The 23,060-nt window shown below is 32.2% G+C and overlaps 2 protein-coding genes across 3 annotated transcripts in view; one reads left to right on the forward strand and one right to left on the reverse strand.

Moving 5' to 3' along the window:
- Positions 1-23,060, reverse strand: part of LOC135840474 (suppressor of lurcher protein 1-like) — a 275,632-nt gene that overhangs the window by 221,230 nt on the left and 31,342 nt on the right. The window contains exon 2 of the mRNA XM_065357040.1: positions 17,566-17,660. The gene's annotated coding sequence lies outside the window, so the exon portion shown is untranslated. The remainder of the gene's footprint in view (positions 1-17,565; positions 17,661-23,060) is intronic.
- LOC135840478 (calcitonin gene-related peptide type 1 receptor-like) overlaps positions 1-23,060 on the forward strand; it is a 94,206-nt gene that overhangs the window by 38,417 nt on the left and 32,729 nt on the right. For both annotated transcript variants that reach the window (XM_065357056.1, XM_065357055.1), the window contains exons 5-6: positions 13,610-13,701; positions 21,420-21,546. In XM_065357056.1, the coding sequence (XP_065213128.1) occupies positions 13,610-13,701; positions 21,420-21,546 (219 nt within the window). The remainder of the gene's footprint in view (positions 1-13,609; positions 13,702-21,419; positions 21,547-23,060) is intronic.

Raw genomic sequence — 23,060 nt, forward strand, 5'->3', positions numbered from 1 at the left:
CTCATACTGAAAAAATTTTCAACTGGAAGAAATCATGAGAAAGGAACTCTGTAGAATTTTTTACGTTTTCGAATGTCAGCCAATGTTTCTAAAATCAGTTAACCCAAATCTCGTCCAGTTTTTCACATTCTTAAAAGTGAGGCATAATGCGAAGAATTCGTAAACATTTTTTTCAAACATCAGCTTTTGAAAGCTGGACATAAGTCAGAATTTTAAAAATCAGCGTCTCGTAGATTAGCGTTGAATGAATTTTTGTCCTAGAAATTTGCCTATAAGGGTAAGGGTACCAAATATCGACCCCCTCCCCCCCTCTAACTCACCTGATAATGCCACAACATTTTTGGAAAGACATTTTTCTTATTCCTTTTTACAGAAAAAGCGAATGAGACAAAAATCACCGCTGTAAAGCCTAATGGTGAGAAATGACAAGCAAAAAACGAAAATCTGAAAGTCAACATTATATTTTGAATTTTGTTCGAAGTGAGCTTATGAAAATAGTTGTTGGCGGATAAATTTTGTGTTAATTTTTATTTACAAGCTGACACTTGAACGAATAATCAGTAGTGCTAATTACTTTTTGGATAATTTCAACGGCGCATGAGTTTTCAAATTTCTGGTCAAAGTTACTTTTATGAAGTGCTCTAAATTCGACCCCCCCCCCCCAATTGTTTTGGCTATTTCAAGACTTTGTTTTTTGCTACAGACATGCCAAAAGATGAACCAAAATCGTAAGAAATGGGCCAAAGTTTCCGGTAAAATGTTCTAATGTTGATATTTCAAGTAATATGTAAATATCTGTTTTAACATCTTCAGACTTTGATTTTGGTGTTTTTCACTCATTTTTATGAGGGGGTCGATATTAGGGTCACTTTTTTTTTGGTAAGTGACCAATTTTCATAATTTGTAAAAACATTCTAAATACTTTATATTCAGGTATTAAGTAATAAATATTTGTTTTAACCCCTTTAGACTTTGATTTCAGTGTTTTTTTTACTCATTTTCAACAGGGTCGATCCGGTCGATATTTGGGTCACTTTTTTTTGTTGAATTTTTGAACTTTTTCCGAAAATGTAAAAAAAAAAAAATATTGAATGAAAATGATGAGTCTTGGGGCTTTTCGATGTTGAAGTAGACATGTCAAGCTATCATTTAAGCCATCGCCGACGTTTCCAGCTCAATTTGGCTCAGAGAAGTTCAAAAAATAAACGAGGGGGTTGATAATTGGTACACTTAGGGGAGAGGGAGGATGTTTTGAACAGGTGGATGTTTTGGACAGTTGCTGGTTTGACGAGTTGGTTTGATTTTTTTTATGGGGTTTTCACTATTATGTGGCAATGTTGTACCGCAACTGATATTTGACAACATTTACTGGATACCAACTCGTGTGATAAAAATATTTCAGCTTTTGTTTTGAAGTGCTGTTTTTGAAAAAAATTTTCGTCTCACATTTTGAGCTCCTGAAAAATAACCATGAGGAATTTCGTCAAGAGCCCAAGTAAAATGAAATCTCTGATTCCTTCTCGTCAATAATCACTAATTACCTTTTCGTGAAAAGCTGATAAGTATGTACTTTTTTCCCACAGCCAGTTTGAGTAGAAATGGCATAGTGGGGATGTTTTGGACACTGCGATAAATTCGTGTTAATTTGTTATTTTTGGGTGTCAGAATGCCTCAGTTTTATCCGTCAAATCCAGGAAAGACTTTTAATGAGTCTGGAATGATGAATGCTAATCAAGAACGATTGGAAGTTGCCTCCTGAAAATATGTCGATTCTGCCAGCACTGGCTGAAAAATATGGCATAAAAAAGTCAACTCTTCAACATTGCCTCACTAATATTAAAAACAATCCGAGTCAACTGAAATTGTGTGAAATTGTGGACAGATACTGACAATTGATTTCTAATGGATTGAAATTTAGGATTTCCAAAAATAAACATTCAAAAAAACGTCTTTTCTCAGCATGTCCAAAACATCCACCTATGGTGTCCATGTCCAAAACATCACCCATTTGTCCAACACATCCACCCAAAACATGTTTTCTTCAAAGTCCAGTGGTTTGTTCAATTTGGAACTTAACATTTTTTTGAGTAGGTCAAAATGTGCGCGTTGAGATCCTCTTTCAAATAAGACCAACCCCACCTTTCTAGGTGTTTCCTATCGCTCGCAATTTTAAATCAAAGAAAAGTGTCCGAAACATCCTCCCTCTCCCCTACCCTTATCAGACTTGACGATTATCGAAAAACTAATGTCACAACATCAATCTACACAAATGGTCAAGAGGTCTATCAAAAAATTTCAAAAAATTTCGTCAAAAAGCGTATAAAAACACTTTTTTTCAAGTAGACAAAATTTCAATAAATTTTTGAGGAATTTATGGATGTTAACTTGGTTTATTTTTCATTTCAAAAAAATCAAAAATTCTATAAATTTTAAAATTTGATCAACGCTTAATTTTCAACCCCTCTCTCTTCTAAATTGATTGCTGATAGTTTTGAGATGTCATAGAATTTTTCATTATTTTGTAAAAATGATCGTTGCGTTGGAGAAAATTTTGAATTAGAACCAGTAAAAATCCTATTTTGATGAGTGCCTAAATCAACTTGAGAGGTGACTAAGATTATGTTAAGTTTGTGGGAGATGAATTTCATTTCGACTCCACGTATGGAATTTTTTCAGAATTAAAAAAAATCCCTAAATTTTATAGAAACTTTACTGTGTACTGTGGCTTGTAACCACCATTAATTGATTGACGGGGGCGGATCAGAAGTACATATATAAACCAAATTTTAGTCTTCTTCCTCCGATTAGGTACAAAAAAATAAAAATAAAAATCTTCATTCATTCAAACACGGACGAGTTGATAATTGAAAAGCTCACATAATGACCATGTCAACCAGAAACAGACACCAGTTTAATTTTTATTCAACTTAGGTCAACTTTTCGACTTTTTTCAAACGTTGAAATGAAATGAACCTATACCCATTTCTATTTCGACGACTCACGTAACTCGTTACTATAAAAATACAAATCAATCGGCTAAAAAAAAAAAATCGTCTCAACACCCACAACAACTCACAATCTAAAACAGAAACTATACGGGCTTTTTCCATATACACCTACGAAATGCAGGCTCATAGAAAATTTCGTAATTTTACGCACCATACCAAATGGGAAAATAAAACTAAATCATTCCGAGTAAATCTGCAACTAAACCTATCCATATGAGACTTCTTATCCGAACAAATCCCTCAAGATTTTATAAAAGCATCAACTACGTTTCTCAGAAACGAAGTTAACATTAAAAAACACCTATAGGTTTAGGTAGGTTAGCCCTAGAAATCTCAATAGTACCATTAAACCTCCGAGAGAAATTACCTGGTTCATTATTTTGTAACATATTGCAATATACAAACAACACAAATTCTCAAATTGTTAATTTAAAATATTCTTTCGGTCCAAAACAGCGTATATCGGTGCCAAGCAACTTGATAGCGAAATAATTTCAGGATTCTGGCCAATATCCGTAATTTACATTTTCTTTTTGTCACTTTTATATAATGTTAAAATCTTACGCAAATAATTTCCAGTTTATTTTTCCGGAAATGTAGCTTAACATTTTGCGAAAAAAAAGGCCGTCAAAATGTCACCTTAAATAAAAAGAAAAAAAATCTAATTTAAAGAGTACCTATGTACTTACTTACATAGGTATATAAGAATAGATGGCTAATAATTCCATCAACAAAATTCACTTTATTGTTCTCAATGATTTAGAAAAAACTTACACGTCTCTGGTATACGTATATATTTAATACCATTCATCTTAGGGGAAGATCATTCAATGTTTAGCTTATTTTATAAGCCGAATCAAATTGGCGATGTGAAGTTAACATCAGCGAAAGTTTATCGTTTGATGAGTAAATTGCTAAACCGTTTCGAGGAAATGTTTTTATAGACAAAACGCACCAGTTTTAAAAATTATCCGCGACACGACTCGAATGTTAACAAGATCCTACACCTTATTTAAATATTAGGAATTCCGTATACGTCGCTCAACGCTTGAATCAATTTCAAATAGGTATATAACACCTATCATGTATAATGTAGATCTAAGCATCTAGGTATACCTATCTAGTACATGTAGACATATACCCAACACCCATACACCCAAGGCTAAAAAATTATCTTCTCGAATTTCCATCGATTAACTTTCCGATAAGTTTTGACGTTAATACTAAATCAAAGAGAGCTTTTTACTTTGACATTACTATACGTATCGAATAGCTCGTTATTAAGTTCTAATATAGTAAAACTACACCGAAATCTTTCGTATCGCGATATTTGCTGTATACACCGATATGAGGATTCTTAAACCTCCAATGAACCAAACTACACACTAATCACTTCGAAATGCAATACTACGTATAGATAGGAGGAGATGAACGAAATCAATAGGCACCTACTACATAATACCTAACCCTATAAATCTATGTGTAGTAGTCGTATGTACTTTGATTAAATGTACGATAAGTAAAATTCACACTGATGACGAGAAACACTAATGGAAAAAGTTGAAGTGATATTTGCAGTAAACGAGCGACGAGTTTTTCTTTTTCAGTTTGATTTGCTCGCTTCCATTTCCCAAATCAACAACAAGATCTCATACGACATTTTACATATAAACTTTCTTCAAGAAGTCAGTGTACCTTCTGTCGAGTACCTATACCATATGGTAAACTTGTCGATAAAAATCGCGAACTCGGGTGTAATGAACAACAATCGATGTTTCACCAAATTCCCCTCATACGTGATCAGAGCTATTTCATTTAGGTGACATGACGCAGTCGACGACGGAAATTTTTGCAGCTAGTCGTAATTCGCAAATACTATAGCTTGAAATTCACAACGATACGTACGACAATATTTCAATTACCTTAACGAATTTGAATTCGGGCTATTTATATTAGAGTTTAATCAAAACTTATAGAGAACTGAGCTTTACACACATGTTGCTATTTTCTTCTCAACAACGCTCCAATGAATTCTGTTTCTACCAGTTGGCAGACTGAAAGCTACGGATTTGTGACATTTACGCACTTACGTAGTAACAAACTACAACTTCGAGGCTATAGTCGTATTCATTGTGTGAAATTTATACTCTCAAGACATTCGTAGATAGGTCTAGTTACTTTAGAATCGTTTGATGAACGTTTATACTACGTACATGCGTAAAATTGAAACTTTTCTCCACTAAAATATACTAACTTGGTGGTGGCCATTCGAGTAGGTAATGTGGAAAGAAATTTTTTCCAACCAAAAAATGTTCCATTGATTTGTCAAGAATAGTTGAGTATTTTCAAGTTTTCTCTACCTCTTTTTCCGTTTTTAGATGATTTTCGATACTAAAATTGACCTAATGTTTTTTTTTTGTTTTTTTGAAAAATGAATAGTGTATGAATATTTATCAATATGGTTCGGAATTAGTACATAGAATCCAATTTTGTAAAAATGGTGTGCAATTGGTTAAATAAGTCACTAACACTAACAAGCACCAATCGGGTTTATACAAGCTAAAACTAGGTCTAAAACTGGACAGATTCTATTAAGGCATTTTTTTCAAAAACTTAATTTCCAAAAATTTTCTTGAAGCTCTAAAATTGGCTAAAACGCAAAATTTCAGCTTCCCAATTTAAGATACCTAATTTTAGTTTTTTTTTTGCATTTTTGGCCCAAATTTGAAATTGTAGCAGTCCTTTTTAATTGGGTGAAATTTTGAGAGAATTTATTTCAATTTTCAAAAATCTGCTGGAGGCTCCAAAAAGGCACAAAACTACTCGAAACTGTTTCCAATCGATTCGGATAATCAAAGATCGGCCATATATAAAATTTCAGCTTCCTACGGTCATTTTGGCAAAATTTTCATTTTTTTGGATTCTTGGCCCCAAGATTTTCAAAAATTCACCGAAAATCTAAAAATGCACTTCAACACCTGAAATTCTGGGTTGTGATGTATTTTTGTATGCTCTTTCGATTTACTTCTGTCCAGGGACGAAACTAAGGGGGGTATTGTATATTTTATCGAGCTATACTAAAAACCATCGTGAAGCTCTCTCTTTGGCAAACATTTTACATATAAAACAAGTAGGTTTACGAAATATTTAAGGTACTCCAGAGCGTAATGAAAAAAAAAAATCAGTGAAAATTTTCTTATGCAAAAACTATGGTCTGTACCGCCTAATGTGAAAAATATTGGTTTTAAAAATTCGTACATGTAGAGAATTTCATTGCGAACATTTTGGTGTATCAACCTTTGGATTTAAGTGTAACTGAACCGATTTAGCAACGATCTTGTAAAAAAAAAATCGAAAAAAAACTAAAAATTTTTTAGATGAAAATCCGAAAATTTGCAGGAGGCTTCAGAAAAGCTTGAAACCATCACCAATCGACTCAGAAGGTTGAAATTGCGTACAAACCAATTTTCAGCGCATTTCGTTCATATTATCACAAATAAAAATTTTCCATTTTTAAGGTTTCACTAAAAAACACGTTTTTTTCTGTAAGGTGGGTTACTGTCAATAAAAATTAGCGAACGATACATCACTGTGAAGAGGAAAATTGGAGGATTCATTTTTCGACAAAAAAATGGGGGTCCACTTCACCCCCGTGTCTGGTCTGGAGCGAACCACTCTTTGACCTTGTCTCAGACACGCAGTATGAGACCAAAAAAATTCAAAATTGGTACACGTATATCTACCTGAATGATACACCTTCAATTTAAGACCAAAACCACATTTGTAGCTTTATTTGGGGGGAGGGGGGTTTCAAAAAAATCTCAAAAAAGGTCCGCTTCATCTCGTTTTACGGTCATAACAGGCTATAAAAACCTAATAGCCACATATGTGTTAAGACTGTTGAGTATATCAATTGGCAAAATTGTCTTCTCATGTTTTATTTCACATTAAAAAACTCTCGTTGTTTAAATCGGCAAAATAGCTATTTTTTTAGTCATATCAGTCGGCAAATTTTTGGTCAACCACCCCCCCCCATGGTTAGTTTCGTCACTGCCTCTGTCCAATTCAAAAAAAATTCCACCAGTTGGGACACTTCCTTTGTGAGGGAATTGAATTGATTTTATAGAAAACTGACATGTTCAAACATTCTGTCTGTCAAAATTATAAGTTATTTTACATCAAGTACAATCATTGCCGCGTCGCTATTGTTGTACCTAATATTTTTACTCTCGCTTTGCCCAGGCCAAAATATCTAAATAATTCCGGAAAATTAGTTGGAAATTATGTATTTTCTATTTTTCACTAATGAAAAAAAGGGAGGGTAATTTCAAAATAAAATTCACACCAAAAAAAAGTAATTTAATAAGTACCCTACCTACCTACCTACTACTTATCTACAGTTGATACTTAATTAACAATTGGGAGTCTGTATAATAATTTCGAGAAATTTGCTTCTGAAAAATTAAATAACTACTCGTATTAGTAGTAGGTAGTAGGTACCTGCATTACTATCATAAGAGTACAGTTGGTTACACAAAGCTGCATATCGAGTCCAGTACGATGAAATAACTAATTTAACTTCCAAACTTGGGCTAATTATCGAAAAGCACTTCGTATAATGATATTCGATAGGTAAAAGAACACTTTAAGCACACCCTTTCGCCAATCAGTTGCCGGAAGCGAAATGACTTGTGATATTTCTACTCAAGTTGAAGAGCACTTACGTCAAAAAATTCATCAATGAGAAATTCCACGACTTGGGTAAACTTGGCAAGTTATTAGGGAAAAGCTGAAACCTGTATGACACTTTACATCGACTTATGAATATTTATACTGGTAACATCTCGTAAACCCGATCCATCTGCCAATATTACACAGCATACCTTTCACAAAGCGGTACAAATCGCGTTTGAAAACCTTATCCGCAGTATACCTACCTACCTACGTTATTCTTGACCAAAAAACTAGCGCATTTATTACACCATCAAAAGATCACTACAGCATTCTATTACCGCATAAATCCGAAGCTAAAACCCGTAGGTATGTAGTTTTCACGATGCTTTTTTCGTCGACCAACTTTACCACAATTTGTTTCTAAAACAAACGGACGAATCGTTACTTTACCTACGTACTCGTACATTCATTTCTCAAAATCCAAACAATCTGGAATTGGAATCGAAGGAGGAGAAATACCCGCAGCCACACGTTAACCCTGGCTAACAGTTCGGTACATTCGAGATAAAATTGCTTTCGTAGTCCTCGCGACGTTTGTACTAATTTCAAACAAATAAAACCAGCATATTTTACAAAAAGCTAATCGAATTTTAAAACAATGCTTTACGAGGCGACTGAACGTGACTCAGAAAAAAAAAAACAAATTAAAAAACTTTTTTCCTATTGCATAATACAAATAAGATTTGCTCGCACAAACAAACCAACTTTTCCGCGAGTAGGCTTTTTACGTCATATTTTTTTCCAACTGCCTATGTAGTATGTACGTACAAATCTAAAACACCTTTTGACCGTTGATAAGGGTTACAAATACACCTTTTTTCCCTTCAATAGAACAATTTCACTTCATCTAGCCGTATAGTTTAACGTGTTGAAAAATACGATTAAGCTTTTCAAAAATACTCTCCATCAAAGGTGAAAACAATAAGGTAATAAATTACTCGAATTAAACCCCCGTGTTTTAAACGTAAGTATCGCATTTATTTTTACGAATTCTATTAAATTCGCGAAATTTTCGTTCAATTTCGAGAGTTAATTGAACCACGTTTACGACGATCTGCTTGTATACTCTTATACTTTTTTACTGAGACATTTTTTCTCACTAGTTACTTATACAAATTTAAACTTTCGTTGAATAATGCGTCTTAATCCATACGCGATTTTATTCTCTTCGAAATTAGACTTTGCCACAAAAGAATATAAATTAAGGTTCTACAATCTTATATCATTCATCTTGATATTTAATTTGCCAACTGGTGCAATTCGATTGTAATGGCGGATTTCCCGGAGCGTGAAATTCTTTCAGATTACCGTAGTTTTTTTTTCGTGAATCGGTACTTGATTCTTATTATAATCATCCCGATGTTCTATTCTCTTTTTTATTTATCTTTTTTAATTTCGCAACTTCGAACGATTAAAATGTCAAACATCGCGGGTGTATTTTTTATATTATTTTTTATTAATTTATAATCAAACAACAACTTTCGAATGAAAATCAGCGGGAGGAAAAACAATTAATAAAAAGTAATTTTATTTGATTACGGCAATGGACCGATATTATACTTTGCAAATATTTCATCATCGATTACGTACCTTTTTTTCCTCTTCTTTTTTTTTGACAATACTATCGAATGCAAACGATTACAGAAATTTCAACTTTCAAGGGTTCAAATAAAAAGCAAAGAAAACTCATTTTGTAAATTATTCTGCCTCATTTACCTATACCAATCTATTGAATATTTTCAGTTATTTGAAAATAAGAAAAGTTGACGAGTTTGAAATCTGAATAGGTAAGTATTTGGAAAGAAAAAATATTCGAATTCAATTAGTTGAATGGCTTTCTATAGCCGTAGATACAACTTGACCGCAGCATGAAAAAATATTCACGATGATTTTACTGTTTTACAATACGGTTGGAAAGAGGAAAAAAAGAACGACAATAACCATTAGTCAAATGAACTTGAAATAAAATTCGTGGTTTTAACATTACCTGTACACCAACAAGTTTAGATAAACAATGCGGTGTCAAACTATATTACCTATCTATACACAGGGTATTTAGATAATCGAGTTTCAGTTTCATTATAGATAGGTATTATGTACACCACAACGTATAAAATGAAATTATAGGTCTCGGTTCTATCTGTTAATGGACTTGTACGCCGAAGAGTTAATTTTTAAATCGAAATATGTGCGCAGAAAATGTAGGAAACTAGTGAAATCGTATACATTTATAAATCATGCAAAATGCTAAAAGGAAAGTTTAGCATTATTGGTTAACGAGGGAATCTTTGCAGTCCAACCATTCCATCGAACTAAAAGTTAGCTCGCCAAAAAAGCTCCACTTGCTGAGATGGAAATTCCCCCGAACCCAGCTGAAACTTCTTTGGTAAATTTTTCAAAACTGGTAAATTTTGCATCAAAAAATGGTAACTTCTTCAATTCACAGATGATAGGAAAATGTTTGCATCATTTATTAGGTACTACCATCTTAACCAATAATAGGTACTCAAAAAAAACAAAAAAAAAGGTCATTATGACAAATTGCCTATCTTCAAAAATTCAAAATTGAATGGGTAACCATACTTTGAAAATTTCGAATTTTCCAAATTTGGGGTGTCGCAAATTTTGAAATTTTAAATCATGTTTGCTTTTTTGACTTTGAAAACAAGCAATTTGTCATAATAACATTTTCTGCTCACCACTTGAGTACTATATGGTTTTGGAGCTTTATTTGAATGATCCAATCATTGTAAATTTTTAGTTTTGGGGAGCACATAACTCTTTTAGGTTCAATTCACTTGTTTGTCCATTCGAGTTTCATCAACGGTTGAAATACCTTCAATTTTTTTTAGAATTGTTTGTATTTACAGGCAAAAAAGCTTCAAAAATTTTAAAAACGAATTTTTTCAAGACACCCCCCCCCCCTCCAATTGGTCAATTTTGGTCAACATTTTGTTTTACGATGCATCATAAAAATACTGCTAACTACATATGTACATCATTAACCCAAATTTGTACCATTTTTGTCATTGTTTCCATGTCTTATAAATTTTATTTGACAAATTGAATTCGTAATTTTGGGAACACTTGATATCAATTTCTGAGAAATTGAAATTCTCAATTTTTTTAGCTCATTTTCGTCAAAGTACTTACGTTTTTTTTAGCAATTTGGAAAAAGCAATCGTCACCGGTAAAAAAAAGTTCAAATTTTTTGATTAAGCATTGCAATGATCCATTTCAAGTTGATAGCAGTTTAGATAGGGATTTTGGCAAGGTGGAAGACCCGAAAGAAAAGGTCAGGAGTTCCCAAAAATGCGCATTTAAAATTTTAAAATAAAACTCACGAAACATGGAGAAAATAATGACAAAATTGGTACCAACACGAGTTGATCGTATAGTTGGGCTGTTTTAAAATGATAAATTGCTAAAAAATAGTCGACCAAAATTAAACAATTTAGGCGAGAAAAATCGTAAAAAAAAAATCGGTAGAAATTCTGAAAAAAATCATTGTATGTATTTCATTGCACATGTGAAAGAACATCTCGAAAATATCCTTGAAAAACTAAAAATGTAGCACATTTCCCAGGAATATAGGTACGTTTGAAAAAACTTTCAAAAAATCCATAAAATATAACCCTTAGTATATGTAGTATCTGTACTTACTTATCATCCCTGCAAGTTTGAAGACATTCGGTTGGAAACTGCTAATAAAGTTTGAAATTTTATTTAAAAATGGTATCTGGGGAATTTTAGACCATATAAAGGTCAACTTCCACTCCTTAATTTCAAAATCTCAGGATAGGGCATACATTATAATAGGCTATTCCTATAAATTTCAAAAATTTCGCCAATAATCAAAAAATCAACTTCGACAGCTCAAAATCTGAGTCTGAGGAGTAGACGAAATTTCTTTCCGGTGCAAAAAAGTTCAGCTCAATTGGAGTTTAGAGTTGACGGGCTATGAAGATTTTCTCTAGTAAAATAACAAAGGAGTCACTCTAGACTTGCTACAATCAGATTTTGACGCGATTACACCAAATTGGAAGGGCAACCTGAGATAGAAACGAATATTTTTAGCTGCTATATGTACATATAGTTAATTTTTAAACGTACCTAACTACGCGTAAAAGAAAAAAAAATTCCCCATTATCATAGCCTAAATTGAGAATCTCTTGAAAAAATTGACAATAAATAAGCGTGAACTCCCAGAAAATTTCTTCGTGGTAGGAAATAAACTCAGATTCTAAATAAACAAATGAACAGTTATGAAGTGAAGTTTTTAGGCTTCTTTGACAATTTTCTCATCAATTCATCATATTTACAACATCTTGCACACAAATCGCCTTGAAACGGAAATGATTCAAATTACCCATCCTTCTGCAGTCCTGCCAACGTCTCTTATTTCAATTAATTGATTTCTTGCGATATTTAATTCTGTTTTTTCCCATCGAAATCGAAAATTCAACGAAAGATTCTACACTTTGAAACGATATAAATAATTACCCATCGCCTCACTTACACGAATTAATTGGAAAAATCGCAACTTATAATGAAACAAAAAGTAGGAGAAAATCGTGAAAAAATTCTACATGAATAAAAAAATCGTCCTAAAAACATTCCCCAATTCTCCTCTTAGCTGCAATGTTGTTTCCTACTCGTATTAGGATGGGGACAAGGAACAAGGAGCAGTGACTTTATAATATACTTCTGTAAAACGATACACTCGATGCAATTTATGAAAAACACCACTCGAATCAACGAGATACCCGAGTACATAATTTAGTACCTCGGTGAAAAATTGCATTTTAACGAAAAATCCACCACGAACGCGAAAGTATTTGGATGGCGAATAACAATCAATCATTGAGGTTAGTTCGCCAGGTAGTTTGTATGTAGATAGGTACAACGGCATAAGACGAGTGTAGGATACATCAAATAAACAAGACATTTGATAATAAAATTTGAGTAATTTTTTATGCAAATAGGAAGGTAGAAAAACGCGTATTTTTCGTACTCGTTGTATATTGTTTGACAAAAGGTCATTATTCAGAAACTTATAAAAGAGTTATACAGCGCGGCGTCTATTTGCCTACGTAGTACGTACTACGCGATCATAAATTTCCCACCTTGTATACTTTACAACAATATATGATAATAATAACAATTTTCGTACTCTTATAGTATACCCTACTCGTAAAGACACAGCATCGTTTTGCAGTGTATCATTGATACGAATTACCGCGTTTACTTTGCGACAGGAACTCGGCGAGTAAAAATTTCGCCAATTATGTGACTAAATGGCATGGCGCTTTGTTGAAATGTATTTTCACGGTTAACACGCTCAGTAAAACATTTCAAGATCACTTATACAAAAATAAATTGACTCTGAAAACGTCCCAAAGGCAAGTTATAAATTTTCTTCGCTAGCCTTCGCGTATACTACTTACCGAAATACACGAATTGAAAAAAAAAAAGAAAGAAAATAAACCATTTTACAGCATCACTTGCGCATCGCGTAATTGTCGCATTCCATTACTATATACGGCATTCTAGCTCCGTGACACTGGTCCGGTTGGGGGTGAAAAATAAAGCAACATCTAAAACAGTTTTCCTTTCATTTTTAAAATTCCTTCCAACAAATACCAATTCAAACTTCCCCATTCAGACATGAAATCGTCCATTCGCAATAAAATAACTTTTCCACTAAGAATACCACCGTTCACAACGACACGTTTAGTACAAACGGAAATAAAACACTACATTTAACTATACACATGCATGCAGCTATAAAGACATTTTCTTTTGTTAAATTGCGATTTTTGACTCCAGTTTACCTAATTTTTTTAATATTTCATTTTTTATTTCAGTTCAGAACGTTCGTGAACAATTTGTACGTGTGTGGATATACCGTATCTTTTCTGGCGTTGATGATATCGTTGGCTATATTTTTCGGATTTCGGTGAGTTATTATTTGAATTTGCAATTTCTTCAAGTTTACGTGATTGCTGTTTGTTTTAAAAAAATTGGAAATTTCATCTTACACTATACAGCGTTTTTAGAATTTGTAGAAACTGCAATATTTACGTTCAACTATCAATCATGAAAAATGATAGGGATCTGAGAAGGCAGAAAGAGCATTTGAAAAACTCCAAAATCACAAATTTCAACAGCATTGTTTGATTTTTGTAACCACAAAAAGGAAATATGGCTACTACTATGCTGAAAAAAAATTGGAAAATTTTGAAGGGTAAAAAATTTTCTGATTTTTTTGTCAGTGATCTTTCAGGATTCAAACCCTTATTACAACTTTTCGAATAATTAAGATGAAGGAGTGAAGATTAGACCATTAGAAGAAACAAAATTTTCTGTTGAAAAAAAAGACATTTATCAGCTTAATAGATAATAATGATAGATTTGTGAAGCGGACATTTTTTGAGTGAATTGAGAAAAACAAGAAAACTCGAAAACAAAAATTTTTCACGAGAGAATAACTCAGCCCCTTCAAATCTCAGGATAGGCAAACATGTACACAATTGTACGTATCTGATGATAGGAAGTGATTTTGTGGTATGCCGGACACCCTGTATTCAGAAATTGAGTTAGCTGACTCCAAAATCGGTCACATTATGCAAGGTGTGTAGGTAGTGGGCAATCAAACTGAAAAATAGATGCTACCTATCTTCGGAATTTAAAGAGAAACCCAACAATTTCGATGTAAGCCCATTTGATGTGCTCCTTTTTTTGAAAATACTCCCTCTAAAATAATTCCAAGGTCAAGCAAAAAATTATATTCAGAAACAATCCGGTTTAGTTTCTGATATTCTACGCAGATATTAATTTTTTTCATCAAAAAAAAGAGAAAAAAAATCACGTGAGTCAACTTTATAATCAACAAGTCTTTCAAATTTTTTCTCAAAAGCAATTGATTGAAAAATCACTTTTGAAATTGTGGCCTAGAAATTTTGCAGTAATGGCCCAAGATGGTCGATGGAGTTACCAAAGCAGTATTCAAAGTTCATTTTCTTTGGAATCCTTCCACAGCAACGTAAAATTACCATACCATTGAAGATTTGCTGAAGGCTCTGAAATGGTTCAACTGTGGGTGCTTCCGAGTTGAGATGAGAGAGTGGAACCAAAGTAAATCTATGCTTTGACTTGTGAAAACAAAAATATTTACAGGAAAGTTTAAAATTGGTCATAGCAGCAGCTGTCAAAAATCCAAAAATCAACTTAATACCCACCTAATTTGAAATTTTGGTTTCTAGGGTTTTAGAGCATATATTCTTTCAACTAAGTTTCATTTTCTGGAATTATTGGAGCAATATTAATGAAAATTTCAAGAGAAAAAAGTTGATAATTATTTTTTCAATTTTTACAATGATGAAAGTCTGACAACAAGCTGCAATAGAAAAATTTCTCAATGTTTTATTTACTGATTTCTTTTTTGGCACGAGATATCTAAATTTGGAAATCGAAATCCATGTTTTCGATCTCCTGAGTCCATTTCTTTTCTATGATCTCTCGAAAATACCAAATTTCAACTGTGCGATCTTTCTCCAGGGTCGCTAAAAAGTGAAAATGAAATACAGAAACTCAAAACACTCTTCCGACTTCCATTATCAAGTTGGAAATCGAAATCCATGTTTTCGATCTCTTGAGTCCATTTCTTCTCTATGATCATTATTCTCGAAAATACAAATTTCAAATTCATTACATTGAAATGCATTTTTTTAAAGGAATTTTTGAATTTTTCTAGGAGAAAAATGAGCTCAAAAATGAACTTTGAATGCATAAGAAAATTTTCATTTGGTTACTGAAAGAATTTGTTTACGTTATTTCAGGAATAAGATATCATAAACACAAACACTCTAAAAGTAAACGCCCCACTCTCTATACAAATATATAGGTACATGTGAAATAATCATCCTACATTATAAAATGATAATTTCAATTCACAAAATTGAAGATTTTTGCGTAGGTTTACAGTGAACAAGGAAAAAATATAATTCGGAATTCGGATATAAGGTGGGACAGTGAGACACCCTATAACTGTATTATTTGTTGCACAGAAGGGAAGGTTTTCTCATTATTTTAAAATCGAAAATATACATTTACCCCATTTATATATTTTCAGTTAATTACGACTATTGTATAGCATTTATTTTTTGTTTATGTTTCATTTCATTCTAAGGTATACGTTTATTTTATACTTCGCTTCTAGAATTAATAAGGATTCAGTTTTAATTTCGATAAACAATATGCAATTAAGGAATGACAGGTAGAAATAAACGCTAACCAACTGACCTATGCCATGAAACAATGTAAAGTTAATATAACTTCGCAATAAGTTCAACACAAAACTTTGAGGACAAATTAGAAAAAAAAATGTATTAATTCTTCCCATTTGTTGGAAAAAGTAAAGAGATGAAATCTCACACAATAAGAAGATTTGAAAACATCGTTTGTCCATATTTTCAGATAACTTGCTTCCCACCTTCATCATCCCTATTCTCATACGGATAGGTATACAGGAATTAAAATAACAAACACGGTAAAAACAAAGCAAACTTGTATAAACGATTAACTTCCATTCGAATCACATTGAGCATTAATTTTCGAAACATAATAGCACACATGGTATCACACAATAATCCTTTCATTAGACTGGAAACAATTAGATACTCGTATTAATAATTTATCGACGTAAGTTACAAACAATTCGCCATTTTAAAAGGCAAAGATGTATTACCTTTGTAAATACCGGGATTAATTCCGATATTACATCAAGATCCACAAAAACCATTCGTTTCAGTTACCTCTACACACAGAAAATTCCCTCTGAGGAACTACACTTATGGTATTCCAATTAGCACCCTATAATTCAATCTCCAGTACTCCAACTCTTCGATTTTAGCATTTTATGCGAAAGTTACGCCAAAAAATTCCCATAAATCATATTATCGTTTTTGAATATTTCCACGTCGTAAAGTAGTAATAAAAATCCTTATTAAAGATATTCTGATTTATAAGTTGACTTAATTATAATGTTTTCGAATGACCACACACAGTATGTCCCATCTGAGACTACATCGGATACTTTTAAATGTGGTTACAAACCATGCATAGTAAGATATTTTTAGGACTATGTGAAACGACGTCTTGCACGCGATTCGCAGATTTTTCTCTTCATAAAAGTCGATAGACTGCTAAAATTAAGCTCTTTTTATGCTAGCTTTTTCTTTATGAAAAGCTTAAATATATTTGATAGAAAAGATAAACTATCGTCTATCGGTTTTTGGCTTTTTTCTCCTGAAAGCGAGTAATCGAGAAGACAATTTTTCAAAGTATCAAATGTACAATGCGTTTTTATAAAGTCCAAGCTGATAGTGCAAAATCCTCGCGCCCTTTAAAATCAACGCCACCAATAATGAAATATTACCGAGCAAACATATCGTCGTTAAATCGTACTCGCCCTTATCATTTGCTGTCAACTAGTACTTCACTGCTTTATAAATTATAGGTACCTTTTTCGTTACTTTTAAAAACCAAAGTCAACCTTGGTCATTGGCTCGAGATGTAATTGATTTTATTTTTTAATCCAAAACTATTTCGATTTTTTGCTTTTCATCGAATGGTTTTCTCATATTATCTACTAATTTCTAAACACTACAAAAATGTAGGTATGTCAGCATTTAATGTAGGTACTCATCCCGCAATTCCAATAAATTCAGAAATCATAACACTATACCTAGTCAAGTATAAAAATAAATTACAAATAAATAATTTTAAAGATGAAATAAAAACGACTAAAAAATCAACTTACCATTAATTTCTATTTCCACTGATCCGTTCTCAAAAATTCAAAGCGAAGTAGAAAGTTTGATTTCTTTGAGCATTTTGGAAGGGATTGATTTTTTCCTGATAACAAAAATAAAAATCAATGTGTGAATCACAAATCAAACTTAAGATTAATTAAAAATTTTCCAATAAAACAGTATTAAATAGATTTTTAATAATTTATGCTGAGAAGTCAGCATTCAACCATCGAATGTTCATACTTAATCAAAATAATCTATATTATAAAACGAAAAAAAAAAATTCATCAGTTTTAAGAATTTTAAATCAAAATTTTGAAATATTGTCAATTTTTAAGACTACTGACCACCGTTTCACATTTCGTCACGTGTTTGTACGTGTTGATGATTCAAGTGATTCTTCATTAAATGAATTTTTATATCGATTATTAAGATCAAATTGGTAATTTTTTTATCTGACGTAGATTTGCTTAAAGGCTACATAACTTCGGTGAGCTTCCGAATAATTATATGCTTCGGACAAAAAAATTTTCAAAAGAAATACCTACAGTAATAAGAAATTAACATAATATTAGGGTCATTTATAACAGCATACCTACTGACAATTCCTCATCAAGTCTATAGTCTCAAATGTTTATGGAACATAAATTCTGAAGGTTGCAGTACGTTACGCACTATAAGCGTAAAAAATAAAGACAGCATCGCCATCGTATTTGAACCCTCTGTTCTACTTTCTACGTTAGCTTTATTAAGAGATGTATGTAGTTAGAAATGATACAAAAATTGAGAGACCAATAAAAATGTCTAAATGGGGCAATGGATTAGCTCCATTAAATTCATTTTACTATGATAATGTTACAATGTCTTCTGATGGTCTAGTCCGAGTCTACAACTTTTTTTCTAGGATAAAATGACTAAAAAAATTCAAAAAAAAATAAAATAAAAAAAGGATGCCTGCTTGATGATTTTTTTTCACAATTTGAAATTTTATAGATTAATTCAAAATTATTGATTGGAAATTAGGAATCAGCTTTAGAAATACGAAGCTGATGTTTATTTCCATGGGACGTACGCCTTCAACTAGAGCATAAAAATTCATGACATCAATATTAGAAAAGAAATTCTCATCATGGGGAATAGACGTCATGTCAGTTGAATCATTTTGCTATTCCTTTCCAGTCAAAAAGTTATTTCGACCGAATATACCGTACTTTGTATCATACATGCTGCATAAGTTACCTTTGTAGATAAAGTTAAAGTATAGAGCTAAATGTTACAGCATATGAGTAGATATCTACCGCGTTTCCTCCTATTTTTTTACGTTTTCTTTTTTCATTTCAAAAAGTAATTATTAAAAAGGACACCGACGTTTATCAAAACAAACTGTAGTCAGGAAATGAGATATATGGGTATAGATATGTAAATGCTTTTGAAATGTAGGTAATTGTTTGTACAGTCTACCTACTTGTGTAAATAATAGATAGTCTGTGTTGTAAGAATGAACACACTAAACTATACAGTGCATACCAAATTTGAAAAAATTTTGTACTTTTGAACATTTTAATCGGAATATAATTATCCACTTTTCTCAAAATTCTCGATTTTGGTTTAGGCAACGAAAATCAATTTAAAACAACAAAAACAAAACTGAAATCAATCAGCATTCCAGAGAAGGAGAGGATAAATTGAGTTTTTATTTTTTTCCATTTGACATTCACAAATTTTGAGTATCATCCCTACCTCTTCCCAATTGACTCAGGGAGCTGAAGAGCGGGCACACTTGGAATTCTAAAATTATCGTTTGTGGGAATTTCGATTTTCCAGTCTCGTTTCACCTTTCTCCAGCATGAAAAAAGAGGTTTCAATTTACTTTCTTCGCTGCCTCCTACATTGAAAAAGCTTCAAGATCATCGCCCTATTTTCAACAATTTTCGATTTTGATCATCCTGAATCTTATTTTTATTAATTCAGAGGACAGCAAATTCCATTTTTTGCAAAAATTTTTACAGAGAAGTTTTGCACACTTGCCATTTTGATTCTTAACTAAAATATTGGGGTTTTTTGCTTTCATTTTTATTTTTTTGTTTTGTTTTGGAAACTGCAAAGGATCTTCACAACAGCAAAAGATCGCTACATAATGCTTCTTATTTTTTAAATATAAACGAGTAGTTCTTTTTTACAATAATCAAACAATCTGCCTAAAGGCCTACACGCCCAAAAAAGTTACTCATTCTGTGAAAAAAATGACACGAAATTTTTTTTTCAAAATTAGCTCGCCTTATAATTAATTTTAAAAAATGGTTAAATACCTATGTTTTCCTTTCATTGCTCTAATTATACGACAGCTATCTAATTAGGTATTTTCCACAGCGAAATTTTCTTCTTTGAACTACTCGAAGGTAATATTTTTTCGACTGAATTATATTTCACATGAATTTTCAGCGGATGAAAAAATAATTTTATTAAGGAAAACAGCGTTCATTTTCAACAACAAATTTTTATAAATAAAAAAACTTGATCAAGGTTTCAACTCCATCGAATCGTCGATTTATTTGAGAACACAAAGATCTTCCGAAATTGAAATGAAACGGACCGAAAATTTATTCGAATGGTTATTGATTTTACGAAATGGAATTCTTTACCACGAAGCCACAATACAACAGCTATTTCTAATATTTTATTTGTATTTTTTTTTTTTTTTAAATAATCACTATCTCATCCAAATATGCCTATGTAAAAAAAAAAAAAACATTCAAAATAAATCATACAGCAAGCATGAATTCACTTAGGTTTCATAAATTTCGAATTGAATGTGATAGAATTCTATTCGATAGCATTCCAACACAGTTGGAATTTTTTTTTAAGCAACAGCTGTTTTAGATTTTTGCAATTAAACTGCGATAGGTACTTACTTTTGTTGAATCAAAAGTGAATTTTTTTTCTCAAAATTTGTCATCATACGATATCTACGAACCCAAGGTTCTTTGAATTTTGTATGTAGGTACCTACTTCCAGCAAATGAAAATTTATCTCGTTTTCAAGTAAGTACCTATCTACCCATAGAAAAAGCAAAAAATTGTCAAAAATCAGCTGAAAAGGTATACACACATTACGTGCAGCATTTTTTTGTTAGTCCGAGAATAAAATACTAAATCAAAAACACGTTCCGAAACATAGCTAAAACCAAAGATATATCGTAGCTATAAACTCCCAATTTGACCAGGTCTATTTTTTTTCAAGTTCACGCTTCGCGGTGCAAATACTCGTACCTATACTAGAATTTTGATAAATTCAGGCAATTCCATTTTATAAAATCACAAATTGTATAAACAGATCTGACTTTTGCCTCGAATATAAACATGCGTGAATTTCTCTATTTCCAACTTCTTTCATTATTCAACTACGTACTTACATAAATGTGATATTCGCTCGTATCTTCATTCCTAGTCGAATATCTTATCGGTATCATATGTCATTACAACCCTTGTCATGTTTACGCACGTATTCTTGTATATACATTAGAACGTCCATTCTAAAACACTAAATTTACAAATTGATTTCATTTCTGTCACGCTGACCAGAAATAGATGATGTTTCTCAAACGTGCTTGCGGTCAAAATACCACCATCCGTGTATAATAAATCCTTCATCGGATATTTTACATTCTTCGTACGAGATGATGACGTATTTTTTGCCATCCTCGTTTTACCCCATGCTACGTTCCGAAAAGTTCGACAAAATTAACTTTCGTGTCACGTTTTCGGGGTCCTTTTACGCTCGTTAAATCTACTATACTTTAATTAATTGACCTCGACAATAATCGAACTAAACGATATGCATTCGATTTTGGAATTTTTTTCAGAAGTTTACGATGCACCAGGATCGCAATCCATATACATCTATTTACGTCGTTACTTTTGAATAATTTTTGGTGGCTTGTGTGGTATTTATTCATTATCGGAGATTCGTCTGTATTAATTAAGAACGGGGTAAGTACGCAGTTTAATGTTTTTCTTAACGATTATTGGTACTATTATGCGTTAGGTAGGTAATTACTTGTACACCTACTTAATTACACCATCTCAACTATATCTACAAACCAAATGTTCAAGATTGCTGCCATGAAATTAGTTCATAGACGCTTAGTGAAATATCTGAAAAAAGAGGAAGATTTTTTTTTACTTGAGCAAAAATTTTGGTTTTAGAACAATTGTTTGTCAATCTTCAAACTCTAAAACAGTCAAAAAAAATGTCTAATGACTCAAGGACAAAACCTGTTAGAGACAGTAGGTATCTTCTAAATATCATTTGATTTTTTTTCAACCACGTTCATCGTAGAATTAATTTAAAAATTTTACTTGAAATGAAAAAGCACCTCATCCCAAATGATTTCTGACTAAGTTTTAACTTTCATCACATGACCAAACAATAATTTTGTGATAAAAACTGAGCAACAACCTTATCGAATATAAATAACCACTACACACGTAGTATACTGAACACTTTGAATATTTCAATCTAACAAAGGTACCACTCGAACCTTCAAGTTAACGTATAAAAAAAAACGAAGATTTCGAGTGGTTCTCTTCGATATAAGTAGATTTAACTCGATAGCAATATATTCCTTCGATTGCACTGGCACTTCTGTTTCACATCTCCATTCAGTGAGCTTTTCCTGCAGCACGTACAATGTAGATACACGATTCTAATACCATCAAAACAATGTTCGCGTTTAAAAATTCAAAATAAATATAAATTTATTCGCTTCGACGTTACGCGATGAAAATACACAACCCTTATAGTCGCATAAATGTGCTTAAAAACCGCATGTAATCATTACAAAAACACAATTCACAATTCACCCAATAACAGATAAATAATGAAATAAAATTTGAATGATTTAATTTTAATTTCGTGCAGTCCAATCACGTATAGTATTGGACAGTGTATTTGTTATTTCAACCTGAAGACCCGAACCGACCAAAACGTGAGAATGATGATAAAATTTATACCGTTCGATTTCTGTCCACAGTGTCCACTAAATTAAATTTCTTTTCGCTGCTGAAAAAATAGGTACAAGTCAGAGCGACACAGTTGGCAGATAGTATCGAGATGAAATTGAAGAATAATGCAACATTTTACAAACGTCTTCAATTTTTATTTCCTTTGAATTTGAATAATAAATAATCAAATAGACAATATCATATCAATTCGTTCTGGAGAATTTTTTCCATTCCATATTGATAATATTGAAGCAGAAATAGCGAGAATATCTACGGTTTTACCCCACAGCTTCGATTTTCGGTTCATCTTCATAATATTGAATATTAAGGTGGATCGCTAAAAAAAAATCACAGGATTTTGATCTATGTACTTCAGTGAACACCTTCATTCTGAGTTGAAAGTCACCCAGAAAAAATTCGAACTCCAGAAGTGTACCAGGAGAGGAGATATGGGTCCTCAAAGAAAGGAGTTTTTGAAAAAAAATCGTGTTTTTTTTTGC

The sequence above is a fragment of the Planococcus citri genome, chromosome 3 (assembly GCF_950023065.1).
Source record: "Planococcus citri chromosome 3, ihPlaCitr1.1, whole genome shotgun sequence".
Lineage (NCBI taxonomy): Eukaryota > Metazoa > Arthropoda > Insecta > Hemiptera > Pseudococcidae > Planococcus > Planococcus citri.